Source organism: Typopeltis vanoorti, chromosome 16, assembly GCF_054136105.1.
Source record: "Typopeltis vanoorti isolate ZY-2024b chromosome 16, IOZ_Tvanoo_1.0, whole genome shotgun sequence".
NCBI classification, from domain to species: domain Eukaryota; kingdom Metazoa; phylum Arthropoda; class Arachnida; order Uropygi; family Thelyphonidae; genus Typopeltis; species Typopeltis vanoorti.
The window spans coordinates 73,223,177-73,250,387 of record NC_143564.1 but is presented as its reverse complement, the minus strand read 5'-3'; the positions used below and the strand labels follow the sequence as shown (position 1 = coordinate 73,250,387).

Sequence of the window (27,211 nt, the reverse complement as noted above, 5' to 3'; positions counted from 1 at the left end):
ATGATATGATTTTAAGAGATGTATAATAAACAGTTAGTAAATATTAATAACAGCACACATTACTATTCAAATATATAGTTTGAGGTGTATGGTATGTCTCCATTTTGTGAATGAATGCTTTCAGAACTAATGCAGCTCTAAAGGATTATTCCTATACAGTTAGTCTTTGTGAGTGGGATTCACATAAAAAAAAAATCATGTAGCATATAGAAAGAGAACAACAGTTTATCCTTTTGAGAGCAGCAATAAAATGTTTCCACAGGACAGCTGACAGATAGTACACAGGACCAAACCTGATGGTAACTCATCAATAGGTATCCTGATCAGCTTGCAATTCTCTGCCATATTGTGCCTGAAGGAAGTCGGAGTACAGTCGTGCAGGAGGAACTGTCAAATCCACACAATGGACTGGAGAATGCACTGTGTGTGTGTGTGTGTGTGTGTGTGTGTGTTGGGGGGGGAGGCATGTCTGTGGATTCATCTTCATACTTTTATACTCTTATTTTTAACTTCTGTAAACAAATTAACCACCCAGTCCACAAAACATTTCAATAACATTGCCAATCAAAAAAATATAAATATCTCCTTCAGAGAGAGATGTTATACGATCCTCCCCACTCCCCAAAAAAAAATAAACAAAAGCAGATCCATATCAACTTTAATATTTAGTGTCTTAATCTTAACACCAATTTATGTATGCCATCATTTACAGAACTCTAAGCCTGAAGTGGTATTTTTAAACAGAACCTGAACTATTATTGTTCGCCTCAGCTTTCCAAACTATATGTGCTGCATGATTCCTTCTGCCACAAGGGTAAAAACCATGCATTTGCTAAATCTGACATCCCACATCGGATAATGGCAAATATTAAATCCCTTTTTTTTTTTTGTTTACAATTTGCCTCCAGCTCCAAATTTCCTTACCTTGCTCAGCTGCATTCATTTGATGTGTCTATTGTTCTCCAATTCTGATAACCACTGACCTTTTCCATAATTTCTATGAAGAATCCACATTCAAAATGTCTCAATAGTCAAGATTTTCTTCTTTGGGACCTCAATATTGGGATGATCAACACGATTTCTTCCTTTCTGTGAAACTACTGTTTTCACTCTTCTGAAACAAAAGCCCAGATTGCCACCCACACCTTGGTTTTACAAGAAGTATGCTAATGCAATCCAGGAAATTCAGCTTATCTCAAGTGTTAGAAATCGCTTTAACAGCTGAAGGTATTTTCATTTGACTGAATTCTCATAAATTAATTCTGCATATCATGTGAGTAAAAACAGACAAATCACTTTTCGTGTTGATTTTTAGCAGTGCTACATATAGTCCAAAACTTCTCCAGGGAAGTTATGAGAAGAAAGGTTTCTTCTTGGAAATTTCATCTAAGTAACAAAGTTTATACCAGCATCTCTACTGAAAACAACTTCTAATAAAGGAAGTTTATGCTTGGATTTTAGCTCTTGGATTTTGATGAAAAGTAAATTTTCCTGAAAAAAAAAAAAAATCAAGCCTATAATTTTGTCTCGTTTACCTACCTATCGCTAATCTTCAGGATATTCTGTTCAAGGAAGTGTCTGTTCAGAAGAGACTATACTGCCCAAAATCAAATAAAATGTAAGTTGAGCAAAGTGGATGGAGAATAGACAACGATTTGTAAGTAGAGAAACCACTGGTCTTTAAAGACGTTAAAATGCAAAGAAGTTCATTGTTCAGAACTACTGAATATCCCAAAATCAAGAAGAGTATGCCATTTCATAATACATAAGGCCAAGAAATAAGTATTTTTTATGAGTAATCCATACCCATATGTCTTGAAAAACTTATAAATAATTATGTATTCCACTCAACACTGTAATATGCTAAGAGATTGTAGACTGTGTTTGTACAACCATGCTCACATTAAGGAATTGCCCCACTGATGAATTATAATTTTTTGTATAGCGTGAACTGTTAAGCAGCTGGGACTTGTGACCCCCCCCCCTCTTAGAAATTCAATAGCTACTGTACAGATAAGTGATTAGAATGTCTAAAATCAATGCTAAAGCTATTCAAGTAAAGCTAAGCTACTAACAAAAGTATATTCATGTACATGTATTTGTGTCTGTTAGAAAGGACATGTTTCTTATGTGACAGGAAGTCAGCCATTGTATATTCAACTTTTGTATATGTAGCATTAATTATTAGTAAACTGTTATTGTTATACTCATTGTGTCATTTCTGAATTCTAAATAGTCACACCTCAGCGCTGTTTAGCAAAAAAAAGTAACCTTCTTTTTTCAATAATCAGGAGATGGATCTATTTCCTAACCACTCCATTCACGTACTGTGAGGTTTATGACTCATCTGCGTTGCAACAGCAAGTGACTTGAAACCAAAACTAATATCTCACTAAGAATAAAGGCTGCAAAGAACTGCACAAGACTATTAGCCAATTTAAATCAAACTTTAAAGGATGAAGGGGAAAAAAAAGTAACCTTCTTTTTCAATAATCAGGAGATGGATCTATTTCCTAACCACTCCATTCACGTACTGTGAGGTTTATGACCCATTTGGGTTGCAACAGCAAGTGACTTGAAACCAAAACTAATATCTCACTAAGAATAAAGGCTGCAAAGAACTGCACAAGACTATTAGCCAATTTAAATCAAACTTTAAAGGATGAAGGGGAAAAAATCCTTACCTTCTGTTCAAATAGCAGTCAAGTCTTCTGTTCTTATCAGGATGACTGGGTGCAACTTCTAACTTACACACCTTTCACATCCAGATAGCTATTGTAACAGAAACTAAAGCCTGGGCCAACCTACCTTCTGGCATCATGTCATGGCAAAGTACTCCACAGTTCAGCAAACTTATATAAGTTTGCTGAACTGTGGAGTGTGCTGTGCTGAACTCATAGCATGCTTCCTCTAGTTTTTTCATCAGGAAGACATCAGAAGAATCCTAAATAACTGAGATATCAACTTCTGAATCTGATGGTCTCCCCCCCCCAAAAAAAAGAAAAGTGCCAACATCACTCATCTATGGATACAAGCTGGAAAACTTTGGTTAAAGCTTATAGGGTCACTCCTGACATTTCCAGAACATGTGAAACTACCTATCATCTACCCTTTGCAAATGAATTGTCCATTTCCTCTCTCATGGTGAGTTGCTTGGCTTCCTTTCTTTAAATTTTCCTACTAGTGTGGGAGTAATGGCTTTCCACTTTCATCCATGCTCTTTCCCCTATTCATAAATGACCTTCCATCACTAAATTCCGATTCTATTCATAGTTTTGCCAGTGATAGGAGTCTGTACTTCTCTTTTTCATTTGGTCAACCCTGCATGTGCTCATGTATTGCATGCTACAAGATCTATAATTAATGCTACCAAAATACAATCTTGTCTGAGTTGACACAAGAAAGACCACTTGAGTTCAGATATCTTCGGACTGACTTACACTTCTAACCCCTCCTGAAATAAGCACACCATAGCTTCCTTAGTATCCAAAAGGCTGTGTCCTTTTTTGCTCAAGACATTCCTTCATACTTCTAAAACTAAATCCCAAATCTATCCTACCCTAGAATACTGTTTTCACATATGGAGTACCAAAAACCTCTCGAAAAATGCTTGATCCAGTTTAATTGTGGTCCCTCTCTCACACAGACCCATTCCTGTTACTATTTTATACACGTATAGTTTCAATCTTATATCTCTTCTACAGCTATTTGATGGGTGTACACTGAACTGGCATGCACGCGCGCACACACACACCATTTTTCCACTTTCCCTCATGTGTTCATGAGGAGTTGCTTGTCAGTCAGATCAATGTCACATGTTTAGGCTGGATGCATAAAAATTACTGTTTTCAATATGTTAGGATGTTTGAGGGCAGATGATGCAGTTTCTAAAAAGAAGTCTTTCACATTTGAACTTTTTACAATGAAGTACAGTGATTTTCCCCCCCATTTAATTTTATGTGTGGTGCCCAAGGAGTGGTCTGCTAGACCTGACAGTCCATAGTTGTGATTATATATGTATTTTTTATATTCTTTTAAGTGGATAGTGGCTGACCCTCTAGTCTTCCTATAATAGTCCAGCTTGCAGGAACAAGGAACTCTATATGCCAGGAAGGAAGGAAGAAAGAAAGAAAGGAGAGAAGAAAAAGGTGGTCCTTAATGGGAAAACATGTCTAGAAAGGCTAGGCTGTTGTTAGTCTCTTTTTCCACAGTAACACAGATTCTTGAATGTTGATTATTGATATAAAGGAGGAATGTATAACGTATCCAAGGCCATGAAGCCAAATTTGAAAACAAACATATCTTAGCTAATAGGCTTAAGTGCAGTTGCATCAAAAGCATGATTTTCATAAAAGCATGATCTTTTGATTCCTGAGCCTCCATAAAAAATTAGCAAGAGGAATTGGGGGTGGCAAGGGGAGGGGAGTTGAGAATTCATTGCTGTACCTCTGTATGTAAATTTCTTTCTGTTTAAATTTTATGTGCTATGGCCACTAATAACTGAAAGAAACCCACTATAGTATAGTGTCACAAATAAAGTCTTTGATTACATAGTAGATGATTTTATATAGTGTGAGAATACAATCCTGCTTAAAAGCAAGATAGTATTCTCCAATTATAGAGGCCTTAAGTGGCTTGATAAAGTATCCCCTTTGATCTCTAAACTAGAGTTCTCAGATAATCTAACAATTATTAGCTAAAAGTTTACAACCATTCATTATTCATTGATGGGTTGTCATTAAATAGCATTAATGACAAACAGTGCTTAAGAATGAGAAACAAGAAAAGTAAAGCATGATTACAGCAGTTTGGCACTTCTACTGAAGATGGGCATTCACATATACATCTGAATGTTAATGTTTAATTGCATTTTGAATATTTTTTCTTCTCACTGGAATTTTCTTTCGCAGAAATAAAAACACTTGAAATTTATTACAGTAAATTAAATTTCAAATGCTCTCAATTCTGCAAAAATTGCTTAATAACTGAGAAATACCTTTACAGAAAAAAAAAAAAAAAAAAAGTAACCGATTGACATCTTTACCTTTTGTTTCTTTTGATTCCTGAGCCTTCATTTGTTGATATTGTTTATAAGCATTCTGTCCAAGTTGATTACGTGGAATTTCAAGAAATGTGTATTTGGCAGCTATAGTTTTATTAAAGGCATCCACAAAATTGTTTATTTCATTAAGTGTCAATCTTCCTTTCATATATCTAAAATAAAGACAATGAATAATGCAGCCATATTAAAATCAAATTCTGAAAGATTTTTTCAAAGATTTGCAATAACCTTCATTTGTGTTAACTTTAGTTATTGTATACATCAATTACTATAAGCATTTTCCACTTAAAGACAAAGTGACAATTCAGTGTTAGCATGTAGTTCAATACAAGGAAACAAAGCTTATGCATCATTTGTGTGTGAAAACACAGAATTCCTATGTCATTTCAAAGGAACTACTTTGTGAAAAATTCAAGTACCACTAAAGACATACTCTTCATAAAAATTATAGACAAAGGACTTTTCAAATTGAAGGTACCTGAGCTTCATTATTTTATGAAAGTTTTTCAGTGATTACCTTTTCAATAATTATTTTCTTAATTCTAACCCATGATTCTTGGACAAAATCATAAAAATTCACGTTATTAACGGTTAATATATGAATCTTTAGTATTCTACCCATAAATTATAATATGGTTGCCCTTCTGCTCTCTCTGTAACATATCAATATCTTTCCTGAGCCCAGAGCGACACATTAAATGAGATTACTCATCCTGAATAAGTAACAACTAGGCAGTTGAAAATCTTTAATTAAGATGGATTAATTACAGATATTTCAATTCATGTATTGTGGATCATCACCAGTGTAAAATAGAAATCAAAGAATTAAAAAACACTGAAGGTATAAGGAGAATGGAGGAATCTCTCCTTGCATGCAGTCATGAGGCAGCCAGGTGAAAAAACTATTGGGATCCAGTGTGTGTGTGTGTGTGTGTGTGTGTGTGTGTGTGTGTGAGTGAGAGAGAGAAGAGAGAGAGAGAGAGAATATAAAACTTATTAAACAGGAAAGCTCTTAATAATTTCTCAGATTATTAGCATAAAGAGTCTATCATCAAGGTTTAGATTTGGTTGATGCCAAAGTACTTTGGAACTTTCTTTAAATGCTCATATTTATGAATTGAAGAATCACTACCAAAAGCAAACAGCTTTTATGTTGCAATATAATAGTGAAGTTATATTATTTTTCATTTTTAAATCACATTTGATAACTTGTTGGTAAGTTAAAAATTATAGACAATTATTTCATTTTAGTTTTTCATAATTTTATAATTTTTTTCACTTCAGCTTCAAAATGGAAATAAATCAATCTGCAGTTTAGAAATGCTTTAAGAAATGTAAAACTGATGAAGCAGCTCAGTGAAATTATTGTCCAAAGCAAATTTCATATAAGATAGTTGAATGATTAGGAATTTAGAACTTATTCATGAATCATATTTTAAAAGAAGGTGGGGAGGAAAATATGGAATATTCAAGTAGCTCAAAAAAGAATTAATCAGTCAATTACAAACTTTTGTAAAACTGGAAAATTAAGTAATATCGCATCTAGATTAGCCACTGAAGATGGAATCTCAATTCAAACAATTGCTAATAGTTCCTTTATATGAGAATCCACTTCAAAGCAGAATTAAGCATTAAAAAAGAACCAGTCAAACATCATAATCTTGCTACAAACAAAATATTATTATTATTATTGTTCGGGGCAACTCAAAGGAGTCGACAGACTCATCGAGGGAGGCCCTAACATCACGTCAAGAACAACTATTCAACATTCACACAGTATCTATCATACCTTGCCTTGCACTCATTCACGGTCGTGCAGCTTATTCCATTCATTCACTACTCTCCAAGTAAAAAACCTAGCTCTAACATCCTTGTCAACCACGCTCTTGCCCAGCTTCCATTCATGGCCCCTAGTCCTCCCACCACCAGTCATATTTTCAAAAATATCTTCTGGATCAATCTTATAGAAACCCTTCAGTAATTTGAATGTCTCAATCATATCACCCCTCCTTCGCCTATCAACCAATTTCTGCAACCCACAAATCTTCAACCTATTCTCATAAGGTTCATTCCACAGACCTATCATCTTGGTCACTCATCTCTGGATCCTCTCCACTTCTTCCCCATCATGAAAAAACCCTGGTGCCCATAACTGGGCACAGTAGTCCAGATGGGGTCTTATCAAGGCTCGATACAGAGGAACAACAACTTGTTTGTCTCTGCATGTTAAAGTATTTTTCAGAAGTCAAGTGATTTGGTGAGCTGTTTTAGTCACTTTTGCAATGTGTCCCCTAAACTTCAATTCTCTATCCACCAACACTCCCAAATCCCTGGCCTCATCAATCTCCTGGAGTATGGTTCCACCAATGCGATATACTGCTGCTATTCTTTTCACCCCAAAGTGCATAACCTTACACTTTGCCACATTAAATTGATATCCATTTTTCCTAGCCCAGTCCTACAAAACTATCCAAATCATCCTGTAAAATTTTGACATCCTGTGCACTCATAATTGCTCTACCCAACTTTGCATCATCAGCAAACAAGTGAACACTTCCTCTCAAATCCTTTCCTATATCATTGATGAACAAATTGAAAAGCAGTGGTCCAAGAACAGAGCCTTGTGGCACTCCACTAGTCACAAGCCGTCTTTTAGACTCCACTCCTGAATAAACACTCTCTGGTATCTCTCCTTCAACCATCCTCCTATCCATCTCACCAACCCTATATCTATCCCCATCTGCTGCACTTCACTGATTAGGGTTCTATGTGGTATCCTATCAAAAGCCTTGGCAAGGTCCAGTAGTATTACTGTAAACCCATTACCCCTATCCAGTTCAGCCGTCACTGTGTTATAAAACGTGAGCAAGTTTTACTGAGGCATGATCTACCCTTCACAAAACCATGTTGTCCCCCATACAGTATCCCATTTTCATCTATCCAATCCTGTATTCTTCTCTTGACTAATTTCTCCAAGACCTTGACAACGATTCCTGATATGCTAATATTCGGTAATTTACAACAGCAGTCTTGGAACCTCCTTTATACAGTGGAACTATTTTCCCCCTCTTTCCACACCCTTGGTACTAACCCAGACCCGAGACTCAAATTAAACAAAATGGTCAAGGTACTGACAATTCTTTAGCCGCTTCACGTACGACACGAGCTGGTATACCATCCAATCCCACAGATGTATTGACATTGAGGTTTTGTAATAGACTATTCACCTCCACTTCATTCACCACAATTCCTGTATAATCTATTGGTTCATTCATTTCTGCAATGTCACCACCTGGAAGATATATTCTTGCAAAGTGCTCGCTCGGTAATTCAACTATATCAACTGATTCGGTTACCTCCCTACCATCGGCATTCTTTAAAATCATTCTGCCATGTACATTTTTTCTTTTACTTGCAACATATCAAAAAAACTGTTTAGGATTCTCTTTAGCCTGCATGGCCAATGTTCTTTCGTAATCCTTTTTTTCTTTTCTTAACACACTCGTTATCCTTCTGGCCTGCGCTTTATACCGTTCATGTGCCTGTCGGTCACCTTTCTCCTTAAATTCCTTCCGTAGTTGTTTCTTTTTTTTGCAACTCAAGCTTAATGGTGTTATTCATCCATTTAACCCCTACTTGATTTATTATTCGGACTCTAGGTATACAGTCAGCCACTACTTCATGCAAACACTTCTTAACTTCCTCCCATGCACTATCAACTTCTAGCCCTTGCAGTTGTACATGCCATGGCACTGAACCAATCAATCTCCTAAGCTTGTCATACTTACCAGCCCGATAATTCCACATTTACCCTGTCTTAATTGAAAATTCTACACCTTTAGCCACCTCCCAAGTCAAGACCCTATGATCACTCTCACCGATTGGTGGCAATGTGGTCACATTTGTTACAGCCAAATCCTCAGATGTAATTACTAGGTCAAGCACTTTCTGACCCCTAGTATTTTCCATTACATGCTGTCGCAAATAGTTATCCCTCAATAACCACATAAAATCCAATTCCTACCTCCCGTGTGTCCTCTCCTCGCTCCAATCAATGCGACCATAGTTGAAATCTCCCATAATAATCACCCTCCTTCCACTCATTTCTTCTATTTGCTTGTGCATACTGTCACCACCATCTTTTCCATCACCTGGTCTATAGCAGCACCCAATTGTATATTTAGTTCTGCTAACCACAATCTCACACCAAATGGCCTCAAATTGCTCTTTTCTGTATCCTGCAATTCAACTTCTATTCTCCTTGGCTGCAGCTCATCAACTATCATCAACAATACTCCTCCCCCCATTTTATTCTCCCTGTCATTCCTGAACACACTATACCCATCACATTCAATCCCACTAGCTATATCATCTACAGTCAGCCATGTTTCACTAATACCAATAACCTGTGGTCTGGAAGTGCCAACCATGGCCAAAAACTCTTCCTTCTTGTTCCTAATACTCCTAGCATTAGTGTACATGAATTTAAGACTCCCATTATCCCCAACCCTACCTTGATGCCTTATATTAACTATCCCACTCTGATCTGTTGTCCTTATTTGCTCGGGCATATTATATTCATTCTTACATTCGATTGCCTCCCTAAGGACTGTATATCTACTCCCCCCCCCCTTTAATAAATCTAGTTTCCCTGAATTTGCACATCCACCACATTCAGCAACACTTTCTCAAGTCTTCTTACACCGTAACCATTCAAATGCAAGCCATCCATCTTATATAGATCCTTTTGCCCATCGAACTCACTCCACACATCCACAAATTCCACACCACTCGTCATACATAACCCACGCATAAAGTCATTCGCAATTATGGCCCTCCTTTTAAACATTTCGCTGTCATACCATGGCAAAAGACTAATCATTCTAACTCTCTCACTCTTTTCTTTTGTTACCTCAAACAATTCATTCAGGTCTTCTATCATTTCCATTTTGTCTCCTTTCAAATCATTCATACCTGCCACAACAATCATTTCTTTCACCCTTTCCTTTTGCTCTCTAATAGACTCAGTTACGTCCTTTATGGTCGCACCAGGTTGGTATGATTTTGTCAAATCCTCTACTAACACACCTCGTACTAACGAGTCTCCTTACAGCACTCTATCCTTCATTTTGTTCATGTTCGCATTCATACGTCTATTTTTCCTGTCATACCTTTTATTATTGGTTGGTTCATTCAGTCTACTTTTATTCATGCACTCTAGCTGCTGTTTTGCCCTTTGTATCACACCATTCAACAATGCGATCTCACTCATTGCATCTATCTCATCTTTTTTATTCTCAGTAAAACCATTAATACTATCATTCACACTTTCTACATTCAAACTTTCACAATTCTCTGGTACAACCTCACCGTTTCTTGTCATATCCCTATTTTCTTCAATCTGAAGTTTGACAAAAATATCACACTCACGATCCGAAATACTCTTCAATTTCTCATTCTCCCTATCTACACCCATTCACTCCTTTATTATCATCTAACCACACTCCGATCGCACTCCACGAATCATCTCTTTTATACTACCGTTCTTTGATAAAGATGGCGAACCATCATTACTGGCCGCCATTTTCCTTCGTACTGGAGCCATACTTACTTGCAACGTATTTTATCAAATTATAACACACCAAAAACACAAAAAAGATGCACTAAGAGACGCAAGGCAAACAAAACTACGCAATATTAAATAAATTTATCAACGATAACCGAAAATAATACTTATCTTATCCGGAGCTTTCATGAACACTACGAATCCCTCTAGCGGCGACAGCCCCAATGAAATATGTTATAAAGACACACAAAATACTCTAAAAACACAAAAATCTTTCTAATATACTATAAAACCAATTTTCTAAGGAAAAACACACACAAAAAACACCAAAAATCACCAATTTTACAGGAGCGCTAAATTACACCGACCACTCACCATATAACCTCGAACGCCTCAAACCCCAAAAAAAATAGGAGGAAATGTTTGGGATTTGGGCTGGAGGTTATATTGTGAGTGGTCAGTGTAATTTAGTGCTCTTGTAAAATTGGTGATTTTTATCTTCCAATAATTTACCAATTCAAAAATAGAAAAGAAAAGTAAATGAGGTTGTAATTGTAGTAGGCACAAATGACTTAACTAGTTATAAGTTCAGTATGAGAGAAAACATGAAAGGGTTGTTGGAAGAGGCGAGAGTGAAGAGTAAGAAAGTGAAAAGAGTAAGTATATTACCTCAATATGATAAAAATGAATTAAGAAGAAGGGCTGTGATGGCAAATGATGATGTGTAGGCTGTGTAGAAGGAATGGATGTGAGACTGGATTTGTATAAGAGAGACAGCTATAGTGAATGAGTTTGGCATCAGGAGTCTTGAAAAATTATTAATTGATATAAGACCTAACAGAGTTGTGGAAACTGAAATCTGATGGGAGGAATCTTGAGAATCTGCATGTAATGTTAGATAACTGTGTTAGTGATGGGAATGGTTATTATTATGGAAATGATTATGAAGAAAAAAATATTGTTTTGTCCAGTTCAGACCTATCAAGCATGTGTAACAATGTCTGCATAAGTAAGGAACTAGATAAGAACAGAGTGAAATGCAAGTTATTGAACTGTATCCTACAGACCAGAGACAAGTTTATGCAAAAGAGCATGCAGGTAATTTATCATGTCTATACAGGAGTATCAGAAACAAAAGGAATCGAGTTTCTTGCTTTGGTTGATAAATTAGGACCACATGTTGTAGGCATTAGTGAGACTTGGTTATCAGAAGTAGACATACTAACTGATATTGAATGCAGATGGTACAGTATTTTCAGGAAGGATAGGCAAGATAGGAGAGGAGGGGGGGTGTGCTGCTAATGACATCAAATGTCTTGAATCCAGTTAGAGTTGAGACCTATGACTGCAATACTAGTAAAAATTTTCAATGTGACAGTGAATTTGAAGCCATCTGATTGTGAGATGGAATCTAACAAAATTAAATACACAGTGGCATGTTGATACAGACATTGCAGATCAGTTGAAAGCGATGAAGAAATGCAACAACAAATAAATAAAATAGGTGTGAAAAGTAATAATAATGGGGGACTTTAATTATCCAAACACTCACTGGATAGCTATGAAATCGCATGAGAAGAACGAAACTGAATTTATTGAGCTGTTGCGAGACAATTTAAGCAGCATATGTCAGAAGGAACTCTAGGTCAAGGAGTGTTAGATATGATTATAGTGTCAGAGGGGGTTTCAGTTAAAGACGTAACTATTCTGCCTCCGGTTGGTGACAGTGATCATGCAGTACTCACTTGGAGGTCATCAAATTCCTGACATGTACCCTCAAGTTCTGTACAGAATATTATGATAGTGCTACATGAAAAACTTACATTATTACTAACTTCCAATCAATAATTTTCCTCCAAATCAATCAATTATCAGTCAAGACTCCAACATTATCAGATCATATATTTCTGACTTCTAAGGAACTTTTTACTGTATCAATCCACCTATATCTTCCTCTGGGTCATTTTCCTGACAACCTGGCAGAGAACACTTGTTTTGGTAATCCTTCCTCTAGCATTCTATTTCAAGAGACCCTAAGATTAGCTCTGAAAACACATTCCTGGATGCTAACAATGTCAAGTTCTTTCCTAATATCCTCATTTTTAATACGATATTGCCATTGATGCCATCTGTTCATGCCCCTAATCTTTCTCGGGACTCTCATATCTGTGGTCTAGTCTTTGGTCAAATGTTTTATTTTTAATCCAGCTCTCGGATCCATAAGTTAAAATTAGACAAGAAGTTTCAAGAATATGTATATTTTTTAAATCTTCGGTAGTTGGAGCCTTGCTTATCATAAAAGCTATTTATTTATATAAGAATTTAGCATACAGATTTGTTCATATGAACTGTCACTTTTGAAGTTTTAGCATTGCAAGCACATACTTATGAGATGTGCCATAAGGAACCATTATATTCATGGAAGAAATAAGTAAACTTACCCCAACATTTAAACCTTGTGAAATGAATAAAGGTTATAATTTTTATTATTATTATCTGAGACCTCCAGGGAGTCAAGGACTCATCGAGGAAAGCTGTAAATTACCTAACCCAGCTATCATACTTCCCTTAAATTCATTTAGATGCACTCACTACCCCTAAGGGCAAATTATTCCACTCACTCACTGCTCTCTGAGAGAAAAACCTAGCTCTTACCCCTTTCTTGACTGAGAACAACCTTAACTTCTATGGATGCCCCTGCGTTCTTTCCCCCTCCTTCCATATAACAAAAAATTTCATCATTTGAAATGCTATAACACCCATTCAAAAGTTTATAGACCTCTATCATATCAGCATATCACCCCTCTTTCTCCTGTTAACCAGAGTCTGTAATCCACATATTTGCAATCTGTCCTCATAATCTAAATCCCACAATCCGATATAATCTTTGCAACTTTTCTTTGCACCCTTTCCACAGCTTCTTTATCCCCTTGGAACCCGGAAGAGCAAATCTGAGCACAGTAATCCAAGTGAGGTCTTATCAAAGCCTTCTAAAGAGGCAAAATTACTTCCTTATCCTTACATGTCAAGGTTCGCTTCAGCACAGAAATTATCCTCTGAGTTGTATCTGCAACTTTTGCTATGTGATCTTTGAACTTAAAATTCTTATCCACCAATACACCAAGATCCCTTGCCTCTTCAGTTTCTTGTAGCATAACCCTGCTAATATAATATGCCGCTGGATCTCTAATCATGCCAAAGTGCATAACTTTACACTTACTAACATTAAACTGACAGCCATTTTTGTTTGCCCAGATTTCCAGCCTATTCAAATCATTTTGTAATTGCTGAATATCAGTAACATCTCTATTGCCCTGCCTATCTTCACATCATCAACAAACAATTGCAAATCTGATGATAGACCCTGCTTGAAGTCATTAATGTATAGATTGCAAAATTAAAAGTGATGAACATTTCTGCACTATGAAAGCATTGAAATTGATTTTAGCAAAGCAATGAAACTAGTAAAACAATGCCCAATAGTAAAATGAAGCAGAAGTTACTCTACTGTATTTCTAAGCATGAAAAGAATAATGATAGATATTATCAGCTATTCCATAAAGGAGAAAAGAACACAGAGAAACTTTGTTTCTTCAACATCAATGAAGTTGGAAAGGATTTTAGTATAGGAACAGAACAATAACTGTTAGAGAATAAGTCATGAAAATATTCTGGTAATGTGAAGTGATGAAAGACTGAGATATGAAAGCAATTAAAAACATACAGTTGAAGTTTTTTGTAGTTGTTCATCCATAAAGGACTTATTCGGTTAAAATAAATTGCAGGAATACATATAGATATGCTTAAGTATTGATGGGTATTCATAACAATACTTCATTAAAGATGACAAGAAATTATATTCTTGGTTTAATCCTTTATCCAAGTTTGTGCCTGAAGTATTTTCAGGACAGGGCAACTCGTATATAGAAGTTAATGACTTCACATCGCTTGCCTTAGTATCCCATAATGCAAATCACATATCCTTACGGACATGTAGTGACTCTTCCCATAATGCATAGCATTATGGGAAGGGTCACTACCCAGACCAGTTTTGACCTTTATTGAGGTCTCATCAGGGAGCCAGACTCAAAGATGATGCCAAGGTTCTTTCTGAAGAATACTTCAGGTGCAAACTTTGTTTGCTTATACTTGGATAAAGGATTAAACCAAGAATATAATTTCTTGGCATCTTTAATTTATAGCATAGTCAAGTGAAAAAAACTTCCAACAACAATGCTTCGTGGTATAAAGAATATTAAAAAAAAAAAAAATATATATATATATATATATATATATATATATATAAATAATTAATTTTTGAATGTACTAGTAGTAGAATTCACTGGATTTCTAACCAGAATCATCAGAGCACAAATTACAACTGTGGAAAGCACTCAACTAGATAGTTCGTTGTAAAAACAATTCAAATTGTAACTGAAAAGAACTAATGCACTAACAAGGCACACTCTATGGACTGGATAACCATAAAGTTAATTTGGAGAATTCAGGCTATATTTGATCTCAGAATGACCATCTCCAGATCTCTGGCAAATTAATGCAGCCATACTTGTTGAGGATGGGAGAGTACTTCCAGCAAAATATTAATACATTCAATAAATTATGTATTTTTTCCTCTTGGTGTTTTCTTATACTGTAGAGCACCATTGCAAATAAATTTATCCAATTCAAATATAAGTTGGAATAATCAAGTTCTAATTTGTGAGTCATCAATTTTGTTAATTTAAGATGCTTGGTCTGAATAATGATTTCAAACTGTTAAGATGGTTCTAATTATTTCTTCAGTACAGTTTGCTAAGACTTTCAATTCGTTCTGAAGTGGTTAGTAATGAAAAAAAAAAAAAAACCTGGTTATAGCAGATGTGCAGATAGCAGTACTCAATGTTTGAAATGTTCCCCATTTGTCGTCACACATGCCTGTGGTCTGTGAGGCCATATATCGATGGCAGTACACACAACATCCAATGAAAACACTGCCACTGCTCGCTCCAAATCCACTATCAGGCTGACGATGCTGGGGTGCCATTTCTTGCAGGCTTCTCTTTCATGCTCCGACCACAATTTGAAGCCCAGATTCAGATCAAGGTATCCACACAACCAAATCAGATGGTGATATGTGGTCAGGTACATTTGCCTCCAGCCACTGTTGTGTGGTCCTCACCTTCTTGCAGAAATGTAACTTGGACACCTCCCCCACCAAAAATACCTAATTGTTTTGGCAGTTACACGTCTCTTCAATGGTAAAAAAACTTCTCATCTGTGAAAAGGATATCTGCGTCTGTTGTCTGCATACTGCTGGAGAAGTGCTTTTGATTTCATCACCCTCTGCAGCATAAGTTGTGGTGTTAAGAAGTGTCCAGTAGAACAATGGTACTCTCACCCTCAGGTCATAAGTTCATGCAAGTGACATTATTCTCTGCAAAACATTCTTCTCTTGTGACATCACCTTCGGCATTCTCAGAGGATTACAGTGGAGGCATTGCCTTCACAGCCCTCACAAGCTGTCCTAACATAGACGTATCCGACTGCCTGTTCTTTGGCAGTCGGATACGTCTTCTATATCCTTATAATGATTAATAGTCCAATACACAAACATCCGGGGTGCTTAAGGGTCAAAGCTGTATAACTGAGAGGAGACCTCCACATAGCCTTTAAAGGAATGCGGAGAACCAATCAGGGCTTCTGACCTAATGTCCAATCCTCACCTTCTCATGGTGCACCCTGTTAGGTATCTACTTGGATAATGAACGAACGAGGATGGGCTGGCAATTTGGGATTTAGCCAACCAAATTGTATTCTTATTGGCTTAAACCAAAATATAAAATGATGGTACAACATCACAAAATTTCATGCCGGCTGGGGTGTCGTCCAGTTAAACAAGGTCCCTGTTGTTTTTGCCAGGGAACCAGGGCGAACAGTGAAAAGTCAGCTACTGGAATAAATTTGAAAGCACACCCCAACTCAACATCACCACAGTTAAAGATCGGTACTATCAACATAAGAAGCCTGAATGGCAAAGAAATGGAGCTAGCTGAGGAATTAGATAAGTACCAGATCGACATAATAGGGGTGACTGAAACAAAAAAGACAAAAACTGATGAGATCTTTCTGAGCAATAAATACAAAATGTTATATTCAGGCAATGACAATCAAGGAAAAGAAGGAGTAGCCATAGTATTCAACACAAAATACGAGGCTAATCTTCTTGAATGGCAGTCAGTCTCAAGTAGAGTAATGTGGACAAATATGAGAATGGGAAACTGGACAATGAGACTTATTTGTGCCTATGGTCCCACAGAAGTTCTACTAAGGTAGAAGTGGAGGAATTTTCTGAGGCTCTAGAGAAAGCAACTGACACAATGAAAAAGGAAAAGTTGGTCCTTGTTGGGGATCTAAATAGCAGAGAAGGAAGTGATTGTCAGACATACAAAAATGTTTTGGGAAAATTTGGAGAAAAGAGCAAAGCTAATAATAATGGCAAATATCTGTAGGATTTCTGCTTAGGACATGGACTGGTTATTACTAACACCATGTTCCAACATAAAAATGTGCACAAATTCACATGGAGAGAAGAGGCTAGGAATAAGAAAAGTCTCATTGACTATGTTATTGTTGATACTGATGTTTCCTCCCTGGTGCAGGATACCAGAGTGTACAGAGGATACGAAATTGGAAGTGATCACTATTTAGTCTTGAGCAGGATAAAATTGAATTTCATATTGAAAAGAATAACATGTAAGAAGGTTTTAAAGCGAATAAAAGTTGAGCAGCTCTCAGATGTGAACTGTAGACTGAAATACACAACGATTATTGAAGAAAAAATAAAGAGTTTGAGAACAGGAATCAAACCTTGGAGATTCAGTGGCAAACTCTGAAGGAAACATTGATTGATTCTGCCAGAGAGGCATGTGGTGAGGTTGTGTGCAAGGATAAAAAAATCAGAACTCCCTGGTGGACACAGGAAGTTAAAGAGGCAGTGAAGGAAAAGAAGAAAGCATATCAAAAGTTCCTGTCAAATAAGTCAGCTTGTGCTCTTAGATAATACAGAGACAAATGTAAGAATGCTAAACAATGTGTAAAATTAGCTAAACAAAAGTCATGGGAGGACTTTGGCAAGAATATAGAAAATAAATATCAAGAAGGTGGCAAAATATTCTGGAGGTTGTTGAAGAAGCTTAGGAATGGAGGAAAGAGTGCTGTAAAAGGAGTTAGAGATGATAAAGGTGACATGAAAACGGGAGAAAAAGATATCCTTGAAGTATGGAGTAATTACTTTGAAAAACTGCTAAATGAAACAAGCAGTGATGACAGCACAGTGATAAAAAAAAACACTGACCAGGCATGCAGTCAGGAATACATATCCATACTTGAAGTAGAAAAAGCCATCAAAGGCTTGAAATGTGGAAAGGCAGCAGGAGTAGATGATATTCGACCAGAAATGCTGAAGTATGGTGCTATAAGAGTCTTACAGTGGCTGCACTGCATAGTTCAGAAAGCCTGGACAGAGGGACGAATTCCCGATGATTGGAGTAGAGCTCTCATAGTACCCATATATAAAAAGGGAAATAAAACTGAATGTGAGAATTACAGATGTATTTCCCTACTGAGTGTTCCTGGAAAAATCTATGCAAGTATACTTGAGAAACGGTTGAGAAGAATTGTGGAAGAATAGCTTGGTGAAGAACAAGCTGGATTCAGGCCAAATAGAGGATGTCAGGATCAGATCTTCACTTTACGACAAATAGTCGACAAAGCATGGGAATATAACAAAGATCTGTATTTAAGTTTTGTAGATCTGGAAAAGGCATATGACAAGGTGCCAAGAGAGAAGCTATTCAATACGCTGCAGTTATATGGTGTGAATGGGGCATTATATCAAGCAATACTTAGTATTTATTTGAGTTGTAAGTCAACAGTTCGAATTGAAGGAAGTACAGGAAGATGGTTTAATGTTAAATCTGGTGTGAGACAAGGATGTACATTATCCCCTCTGTTATTCATTATCTATATGGATCACATTATGAAGGAAAGTGGTATTAATATGATATCAAAATTGGAGATGTTAATGTCAGCTCTTTGCTTTATGCGGATGATGTTATACTTCTAAATAAATCCGCCACAAGTCTGCAAGATTCTCTGACTAAATTGAATAGCTGTTGTAATAGATATGGTATGAAAGTCAGCAATAAAAAGACAAAGACAATGAAAATAGGCAGAATCATCGAAAATGTCAACTGTGTTGTGAATGGAGAACCTGTGGAACAAGTAAAACATTTCAGCTACTTAGGCACGATTTTTACTGAAGATGGTAAATTAAATATAGAAATAGACAACAGAATCAGCAAAGCTGGTATGGTGGGAAGTCAATTGAATAAATTCATATGGAAAAAGAGAGAAATTAGTCGGAACACTAAATTAGTTGTATATAAGACAGTGTTCAAACCAGTTTTAACTCATGGATCTGAGAGCTGGGTCAGAAGTAAAACACTTGACCAGAGACTAGAGACTGCAGATATGAGAGTCCTGAGAAAGATTATAGGAGTGAATAGATGGCATCAATGGCAATATCATATTTAAAAAAAGGATATTAGGAAAGAACTTGACATTGTCAGCATCCAGGAATGAGTTAGCAGAGCTAATCTCAGGTGGTATGATCACTTAAACAGAATGGGTGAGGAAAGATTAGCAAAAGAAGTATTCTCTGCCAGGTTGGCAGCAAAACGACCCAGAGGAAGACCAAGATATAGGTGGATTGATACGGTACAAAGTGCCTTAGACAATAGAAATATAAGATCTGATAATGTTGGAGTCTTGACAAGTAACAGACTGATTTGGAGGAAAATTGTAGATAGGAAGTTAGTAATGATGTAATTTTTTTCATGTAGTACTATCATATCCTGTACACCCCTTGAGGATACATGGCAGGAATTTGATGATGATGATACACAAACATCCTACTGATCCTGACTGTTTGTAGTGTGTTGAAAATAATAGGTGGTTGCATTCCAACCACCTATTATGAAGTGCTATTACAGCTGCACAGTTCTCATAATCTCCCCACTGCATGTTAACCCATAATAAATACATGAATGTTGGCTGCTCGCAGTGCCATTAACAGAACTAAGCTCGCACAATTCTGTGAGCAGCACGGGGTGTGTGCAGAAGTTGTAACAGTATTTATGGCAAATACTGTTACAACTTCAAAGCTGTGTATTCCTGTTTTAAGCAAAGAGAAGTTCTTGTGCTCATTTTCATCCTGTTTGAATTCAAGAAAGTTATGCTGGAAGCAAGTGACCAAAGTTCCAGAATTTTGTCCACATAGCAAGTGATTCATGACCTAACAATTTTTTTTTTTTAAATCAGTTTGGAGATGTGCATTCTTTCACTATCTCATCTCTGAATATATATCTTACTATGCGCTTGTGTCTGAGTTTATAATCAAACTGAACATGCTTGGATAATTGTAATCATTTTTGTTTCATCACTTTTTTTTTTCTTCTTTTACCTCTACTTTTACTACTTTACTTCGGGAGTATACTTCATGCTTGCTAGGTAGCAAATGATTCATCATCCCACATAAATGCACTGAAAGATAAACACCATCTACCATAGAATCCACATAATTTCTGACAAAATATTAACTTTGAAACACTAGCTCACCCAAACTATTTTCATCATCTGATTTTCATCAACTCATCTGTCCCTTAGGATGGATAGCCCCCCCCCCTAATCAGGGGACCACCAATCACAACAAATTAATGCAGCCAGCCTGTCACTCCTCTGCTACATCCCATAAAGTTAAGTATTTTTCTGGTTGTACAAATGCATGTTCATGAGGCCGGTTTGTCTGTACTGAGGGAGAGAAAAAAAAAAACGGAGTTTAGAGGAGAAAAAAGTCCCTCTACCTCCGTATGAGACTAACTAACTCACCGTTTGATTGAAATCACCTGATAAAGGTTCTTCCTCACATCACAGACTGAATTCGAACCCAGGTTTTTCCAACTAAAGAGCTCGTCTATACCAAATGCGCTATGGAGACTCAGTTGGTATAGACATGTAGTTTATTTACTAACAACATACAGCAATATTCAATGATTATTTTCTTATTGCTTTGTCAGATAAAAATTTTAACTTAAAAATTTAAATTTTTTATATTTAATACATACTTTGGTGTTGACTCAAATTCTGCATCACTGAGTTTCACAATTTCCCAGTATGTCATTTTCTTAGTTTCTGATGATTCAGCTTTGCTCTTTTTTTTCCCAGATATCTGGTTTATTTGTGATTTTTCACATCTAGCAGAAAGCAATGAGAAATGAATAATCAAGTGAAAATAAAGTAGTAATATACTATATTACTTTAATAACAGCAGAATTAAGTCCATCAAGAAAAGAATGCAATGAGAGTCTGCAAGAACAGATCTGATGACAAAACTATGTTTAGTGTTGCTGGTGGGCTAAAAATTAGATAATCCAGAATCCCTGTTCTAGAGACCAAACAAACTTTATCAGCCATTTCGTACTTCCAGTAAGCAGGGTGGTCCCACATGGAGTGATTAAATTCATCAGCCACCTAAAAAGACATTCACAAGATGCAATTAAGAGAGGGGGGGGGATATAGAAAGTTCTGATAAACACCTAGAACAAAAATGATATTAAAGCAACTGATATAACCACAAGAAAGAACAGAGGATATAATATCCCCCCCCCCCCCCGCGCCTTGTACATTTCACCACAAAAGCATTAACTAAAACCAGGCTACAAATCCTGAATGAGACTAAGCCAGTGGAAAGTTACAATCTAGACACTGAAAATGTGTCTATCATAGATAGGGCAACTTAGGAAAACTTAACCAGTAATCAATTTCTATAAGATTGTTATTATCAACAGACCTCCATGGAGTCAAAAGACTCATCTCAGGAGGTTCCACTCTCACATGCACAGCTTATACCTCAACTTAAATGCATTCACTGTCCTTACACTAACCACACTCTCAGGCAATGTATTCCAATCCCCTAACACTCTCCATGCTAAAAATCTACTCCTCATCTCCTTGCTCACACCCACCTTCCAGGGATGGTCACTCAGTCAACCTGTCTCCAGGTATTCTATGAAAAACTCATTCACATTAATCTGGTAATTATCCCTTACCAACTTATACATCTCGTTCATGTCTCCCCTCTTCCTTCTGTCCACTAGTCTCTGTAATTTGCATTTTCTCAATCTGCCCTCACATTCCACATTCCAGAGACCAGAAACCAACTTAGTCGATTATCTCTGAACCCTCTCTAACATCTCATAGTCCTGAAAACCTGACGACCAAATCTACGTACAGTAATCCATATGCAGCCTGATCAAAGTCTTGTACAATGGAATCAAAACATCCTTACTTCTAAATCAGTGTTCTCTGCATCATTCTCATAATCCACTGTGTTGTCCTCACAAGTTTATCAAAATGTCCATGGAATTTCAAGTCCCTATCCACCATCAACCACAGATCTTTCATCTCCTCTAAAATGTCCCCACTAATCCTATACTCAGTATCCCAAAGTTTAAAACCATACACTTTGCAACATTACACTGACATCCCCACACACTCGCCTATTCAAACAGTCTAGGTCAGGGGTGGACAACTTTTGTGCATGCCAAAATCGCCAAATCTTTGGCGATTTGGAGGAACATATTATTTGGTGTCTTAAGTATTGGGAGAACCTTTTCAAATAATCAAAAATCACACTAGAGCAGTAAAATCAAAGAATATTGTAAGAGTGATTATTGTAAATCATGTAAGATGGAATTTTTACTTAAATGTCCTTCTACCCTGTTGATAGAGTGGATATTTTTTTGTCTTTAAGTGTAATTCTGGCTACCATATACAGCCACACAATTTAAAGATGCAATTTTTAACATCAGCAAAGGAGTAAACAATTCTGAATTTTTTGTTTTTGTTTTTTTATAAAAATCAATCAGAAAACCATACATTTTTTTAATATATTACAGTGTACAACTCAATCATTTTACTTGACTAAAGCACAATAAAAGAAAAGAAAATTAAAGATATTATTTTATTAATTCTTAATCCCTTACGAGTAATACATAAAAATTACAAATAAAATTAAATATTATTTTACCCACATAATATATTAAACAGAAGTTAATCTTAATTTTTTTTTTTAACAGAAAACATCAAATCAAAACTAGAGAAAGAAAATAGTGAACATTTTATTTACCATCACTAAGACTTCTGCTGCTGCATCACTGATGGCAGATAATTTATATCAGGTTTATATTTTGTTACCTTTAGAGATATGACTGTGCTACTCGTTTCATATGTAAGGCCATTCCTACTATGAGACAAAAGTTCATCACCGAGAACAATGATTCACAAGAATATATAGAAGCAAAAATGGATAGTAATGCTGTTGCAAAAGTTTTTAAACATACTAAAGTTTCTTTAGTTCCTTTAGGCCAGATTTTGCACATAAAGTTTCCTCATGTATGATGCAATGAAAACCTATCAGAATATGATTGGATATGTATTTATTTATTTCATTATTTTTAAGGTGAGCCCTGGGTTGCGTGTCAGAAAAAAGTCAGTGTGCCACATTTGGCATGCATGGCAAGGGTTCCCCAACCCCTGGTCCAGGTCCTCTTGCAAAGCTACAACATCTGCTCTGCTTCTCACATAATTTCCAACTTTCAATTATCTGCAAACAATTTAAACCATTTAAGCCCTTTCCATGGGCTTAAATTTCTTTACCCCTGGGACATGCCACTAGTGACTCCTCTTCTGGGATATCACTCTTGCATACACAACCTGCTGGTACAAAACACAGCTAATCTCCAATCCAGCATACTAATCTACAAACCTCATCTGTTCCAATTTAACTACTAGTCAGTTATGTGGCAATCTATCAAAAGCCTTTGCAAAATCTAAATATACTACTGTATATGCATCCCCCCCCCCCTTGTCCAATGTATTCGTCACCTTGTTATAATAAGTAAGCAGATTGCTAAAACATGATCTTCCTTTAGCAAACCCATCCTCACTAGCTTCTCCAACACCTTGACTACAACTACAGACAAGCACACTGGTCTATAATTTGAAACCTTAGTCTTATCACCCTCCCGCCTTTATGAAGCTGAACAATTTTGCTAACTTTCTGCTTTGCTTCTTTGGAATCTGGGCTAATCTAAGACTCATGTTAAAAATTTATGTTAAAGCTGTTGTTAACTTCCTGGAACATTCCCTCAAGACACGTGGTGATATACAATCAAGTCCCATGGCCTTGTTCACATCAAGTTTCATATACTTCAAATTCCTCATATAGCTCCTCACTCACTCACCAGTGGTTCCTCCCCCATTCCCACTGCTCATTAAACACCTCTACTATATCCTCCTCTATGTTCATCATTCTCTCATTAGCACTGGCCAACGTCCTCCCATAATCATTCTTCCTTCTACTGGCCACATACTGAAAAAACTTTAGGATTTCTTTAGAGAGTCATTTGCTAACTACTGCTCACACCACACTTTTGGTACTCTTACTAAGTGAGTTAGCTTCCTTGCTTGCTCTTTGTACTCTTTATGTAACTGATTATCTCCACATCTTGTGCCACATCCACAATGCCTTTTACTTCCAGATTGCATGCCTCAACTCCTCGCGCATCCATTTACACCTACCTTATTTAATCTCCTGACCTTTGGAATACGCTCAGTCATTGCTTCTGCCAGATACTTCCTGAGTAGAGACCAAAAAACTGATTTCTTTCCTATGCAATTCCTTATCCCATGATATTGCTGCAAGCTGCTTCCTGAGTTTGTCATATCACCTGCTTTTTTCACATAAAACCCTTATCCTGATATCACTGGCCACCACCCAAGTGATCACATCATGGTCACTTTCACCAACTGGAGGAAGATGTGACACTTCATTTACAACATCTTCTGATGAGATAATCAAATCCAAGACCCTTGATCCACTTGTGTCCTCTGTAACTTACATAATGCTTAAGGTATTTATCCCTTAAAAACTGAGGAAATTCAGATTAATCTTTTGTCATCCACTAATAATGACATAATATAAACCATTTTTGGGCTTTCAGAGAAAGGCTTTAAATGTAATTATACATGTTCCTGCTCTAAACAATATGCCATTTCCACATTTGAAAACTGGTATTATATATGTTTTTATCCCCCCCCCTTTTGTATAATGCTCTTTTATTTAATGATCACTACTCTTTCCCTTACCTTATTATATATGTTGGCCTCTGTCTGCTATCTTTAACCGTATATATCCCTAAATCGTCTGCCTAACACCAAGTATATGATCTTACTGCTCACCTGACAATTTCTAAATTTTGGGCTCCCAGAAAATACCTATTCCCTGATCTCTATAAGTCATCCACATTCGCTCAGACAAATTTATTTCCTGCGCCAGCCTGGGCTTTAAGGACAGAGTCAAACTCAGTCTAAGGATGGTTATAGAGCATTAGATGCTACTAAAATAATTCGCTTAAAATCAGAAGCCATAGGTTTTCTAGTCTGTTTGCAGTCATGTCCCCTTTCCTTTCTTAGTTAGGATATTCCCGTGCGCGTATATGATCACCAGGTTCGTATTTTTATGAAGGGTCTAGGTCAGCCAACATGGTCAGAAAAACAAGCATGAATGGTAACATACAAATTTAATGAATTCATAATTAATTACAATACAAAGACAAAATTGATATTAATGTTAGATTAAAACTCTTACGTTTCTCTAACTCTCTCATTCTTAGATAGACATGGATTTCTTAATCTTTACAACACTATTCCTTCAACTTATCAAATATTTGGTTTACAACTTAATACGAGCCAGCTAGGTATTTGGCACATTATTAATCTCCCTCAAGTAGGTCACGTAAGAATCTCCAGTAAATTAACAGTTCTCAGAATTCAGTCTAATGGTATAGAATCATTTACACATATAATAATTCTTTATGCTTATCCTTATCATAAATTTCGAGTTACACTTTCTTCCGTTTCTGTTAGTCAAGTTCTCTAAAGGGCTAGAATATGTAAAAGTACTTATCTACACTATCTCAGGTTCTTTTGGGATTTTCTCCATCCTTCCTTCTTACAAAGTTCTAGCTGCCTTGGTTATGTTGAAACGTGGGAATCATGTGCTCTCCCTGGATAGGGTGCTCAGTTTCTTTACTAAGGATTTATGTCGATGTTATTCCTTACTGACGGCCTGCGTTCAAAATTTGCCGTGCTCTGTGGCAGTGCCATACTAGGATTTCTCGGAGATCAGCTCTTAAAGATAAGAACTGAATCACAAAATCACAATAACCACTCGAAGCACACGGCGAGAATACAGGAACAAACAAAACGGGGGGGGGGGGGGTTCAATTCTGTGTTGCAGGTTTTATACGCTCCCCAAGAGTGTCACCTTTCCGAGTTTGATCCCTCCTTTCACCCTTCCGATTCGTCCCCGACTGGGAGACTTCACCGATCCTCATACAGGGCTTTTCAATTCCGGGAATGCATGCGTCTTGATGTTTTCTTAGAGGTAGCACCCACGGACACTTACGCTGCTATTGTAGTATTGTGCGACCTTTGCCCCTTACCAAATTATTGGCATTCTTTCACGTGTAGAAATTCACTGGTAATTAATCTCATGTGAGCCCTTTTTGTTGACTTACAGTTACACATTAAAGTATAAACACACTAACTATAGTACGAACAGTTTCTTATTCTAATTTGCCAGTTGCTATTTCTTTTAAGACATAGTTAAATTGTGCCAAATGATAAGTATGTTCATTTAATGGATATCTTCTATTAGACTCTGGAAAGGTGACCTCATTTAGAGTGAGGTTGCCCGTTTCAGATCTAACACTGGAAAATTGCTGCAGCCTAAAAACTAGCTATAAAGCAAATCAGGTGTCATTGTGTTAATTTCATCCCTTCATTTTAGACAGCTTTCTGAAAATGAAGAAAACTGCAATTTTTTTATTGTTGCATTGCACATTTTAGAATATGTAATACATTTACATATGAACACAATTTTTAGGACCTCCTGAATTATCGAAACAAGCAAATTACACATCACCAGCATTAATGTTAAAGTACAATGAAACATTTTAAAAAATACAAGCTTTTACTTATGTCAGCAAATTAGGAATGAGGGGGGGGGGGCAACAGAATTTCATAAAAATGGATGCACTACTTCGAAGTACAGGTAACCTTAGTATAATGCGGTACTTATACAACATGGTTTCGATATAACACTATCTACAAATTGCAGTTACCTTTCATCTTTCCATATATTTTTCATGGCGCGACTTAAAAATCAAATTTTATCTTTGTTAAATTTGCATCTGCCCGTGTCGCACATGCAGTTATAAGTAGCAAATTTACATTAGGGGAAAATACCCTTTAGCATGCACATACGTCAATTGTTTATTGTATAAAATGTTTATTGTTGAAAATTGTCTTCGTTTCTGCCAGGAAAGTGCATTAAAAATCAAAAGTGTGTTAATCTCAAGCTGAGCACTTTATTTTCTGATGAGTTACATAGACATGTA

At 36.5% G+C, this 27,211-nt stretch overlaps 1 protein-coding gene across 5 annotated transcripts in view; it reads right to left on the bottom strand.

Moving 5' to 3' along the window:
- The window catches only part of LOC150098128 (SKA complex subunit 1-like), a 94,089-nt gene that overhangs the window by 14,076 nt on the left and 52,802 nt on the right, over positions 1-27,211 (bottom strand). For 4 of the 5 annotated variants that reach the window (XM_090406550.1, XM_090406549.1, XM_090406552.1 and 1 more), the window contains exons 4-5: positions 20,813-20,941; positions 5,045-5,214 (exon numbers count right to left, since the gene is read on the bottom strand). In XM_090406550.1, the coding sequence (XP_090262676.1) occupies positions 5,045-5,214; positions 20,813-20,941 (299 nt within the window). The remainder of the gene's footprint in view (positions 1-5,044; positions 5,215-20,812; positions 20,942-27,211) is intronic. The other variant, XM_090406554.1, reaches the window with a different exon arrangement.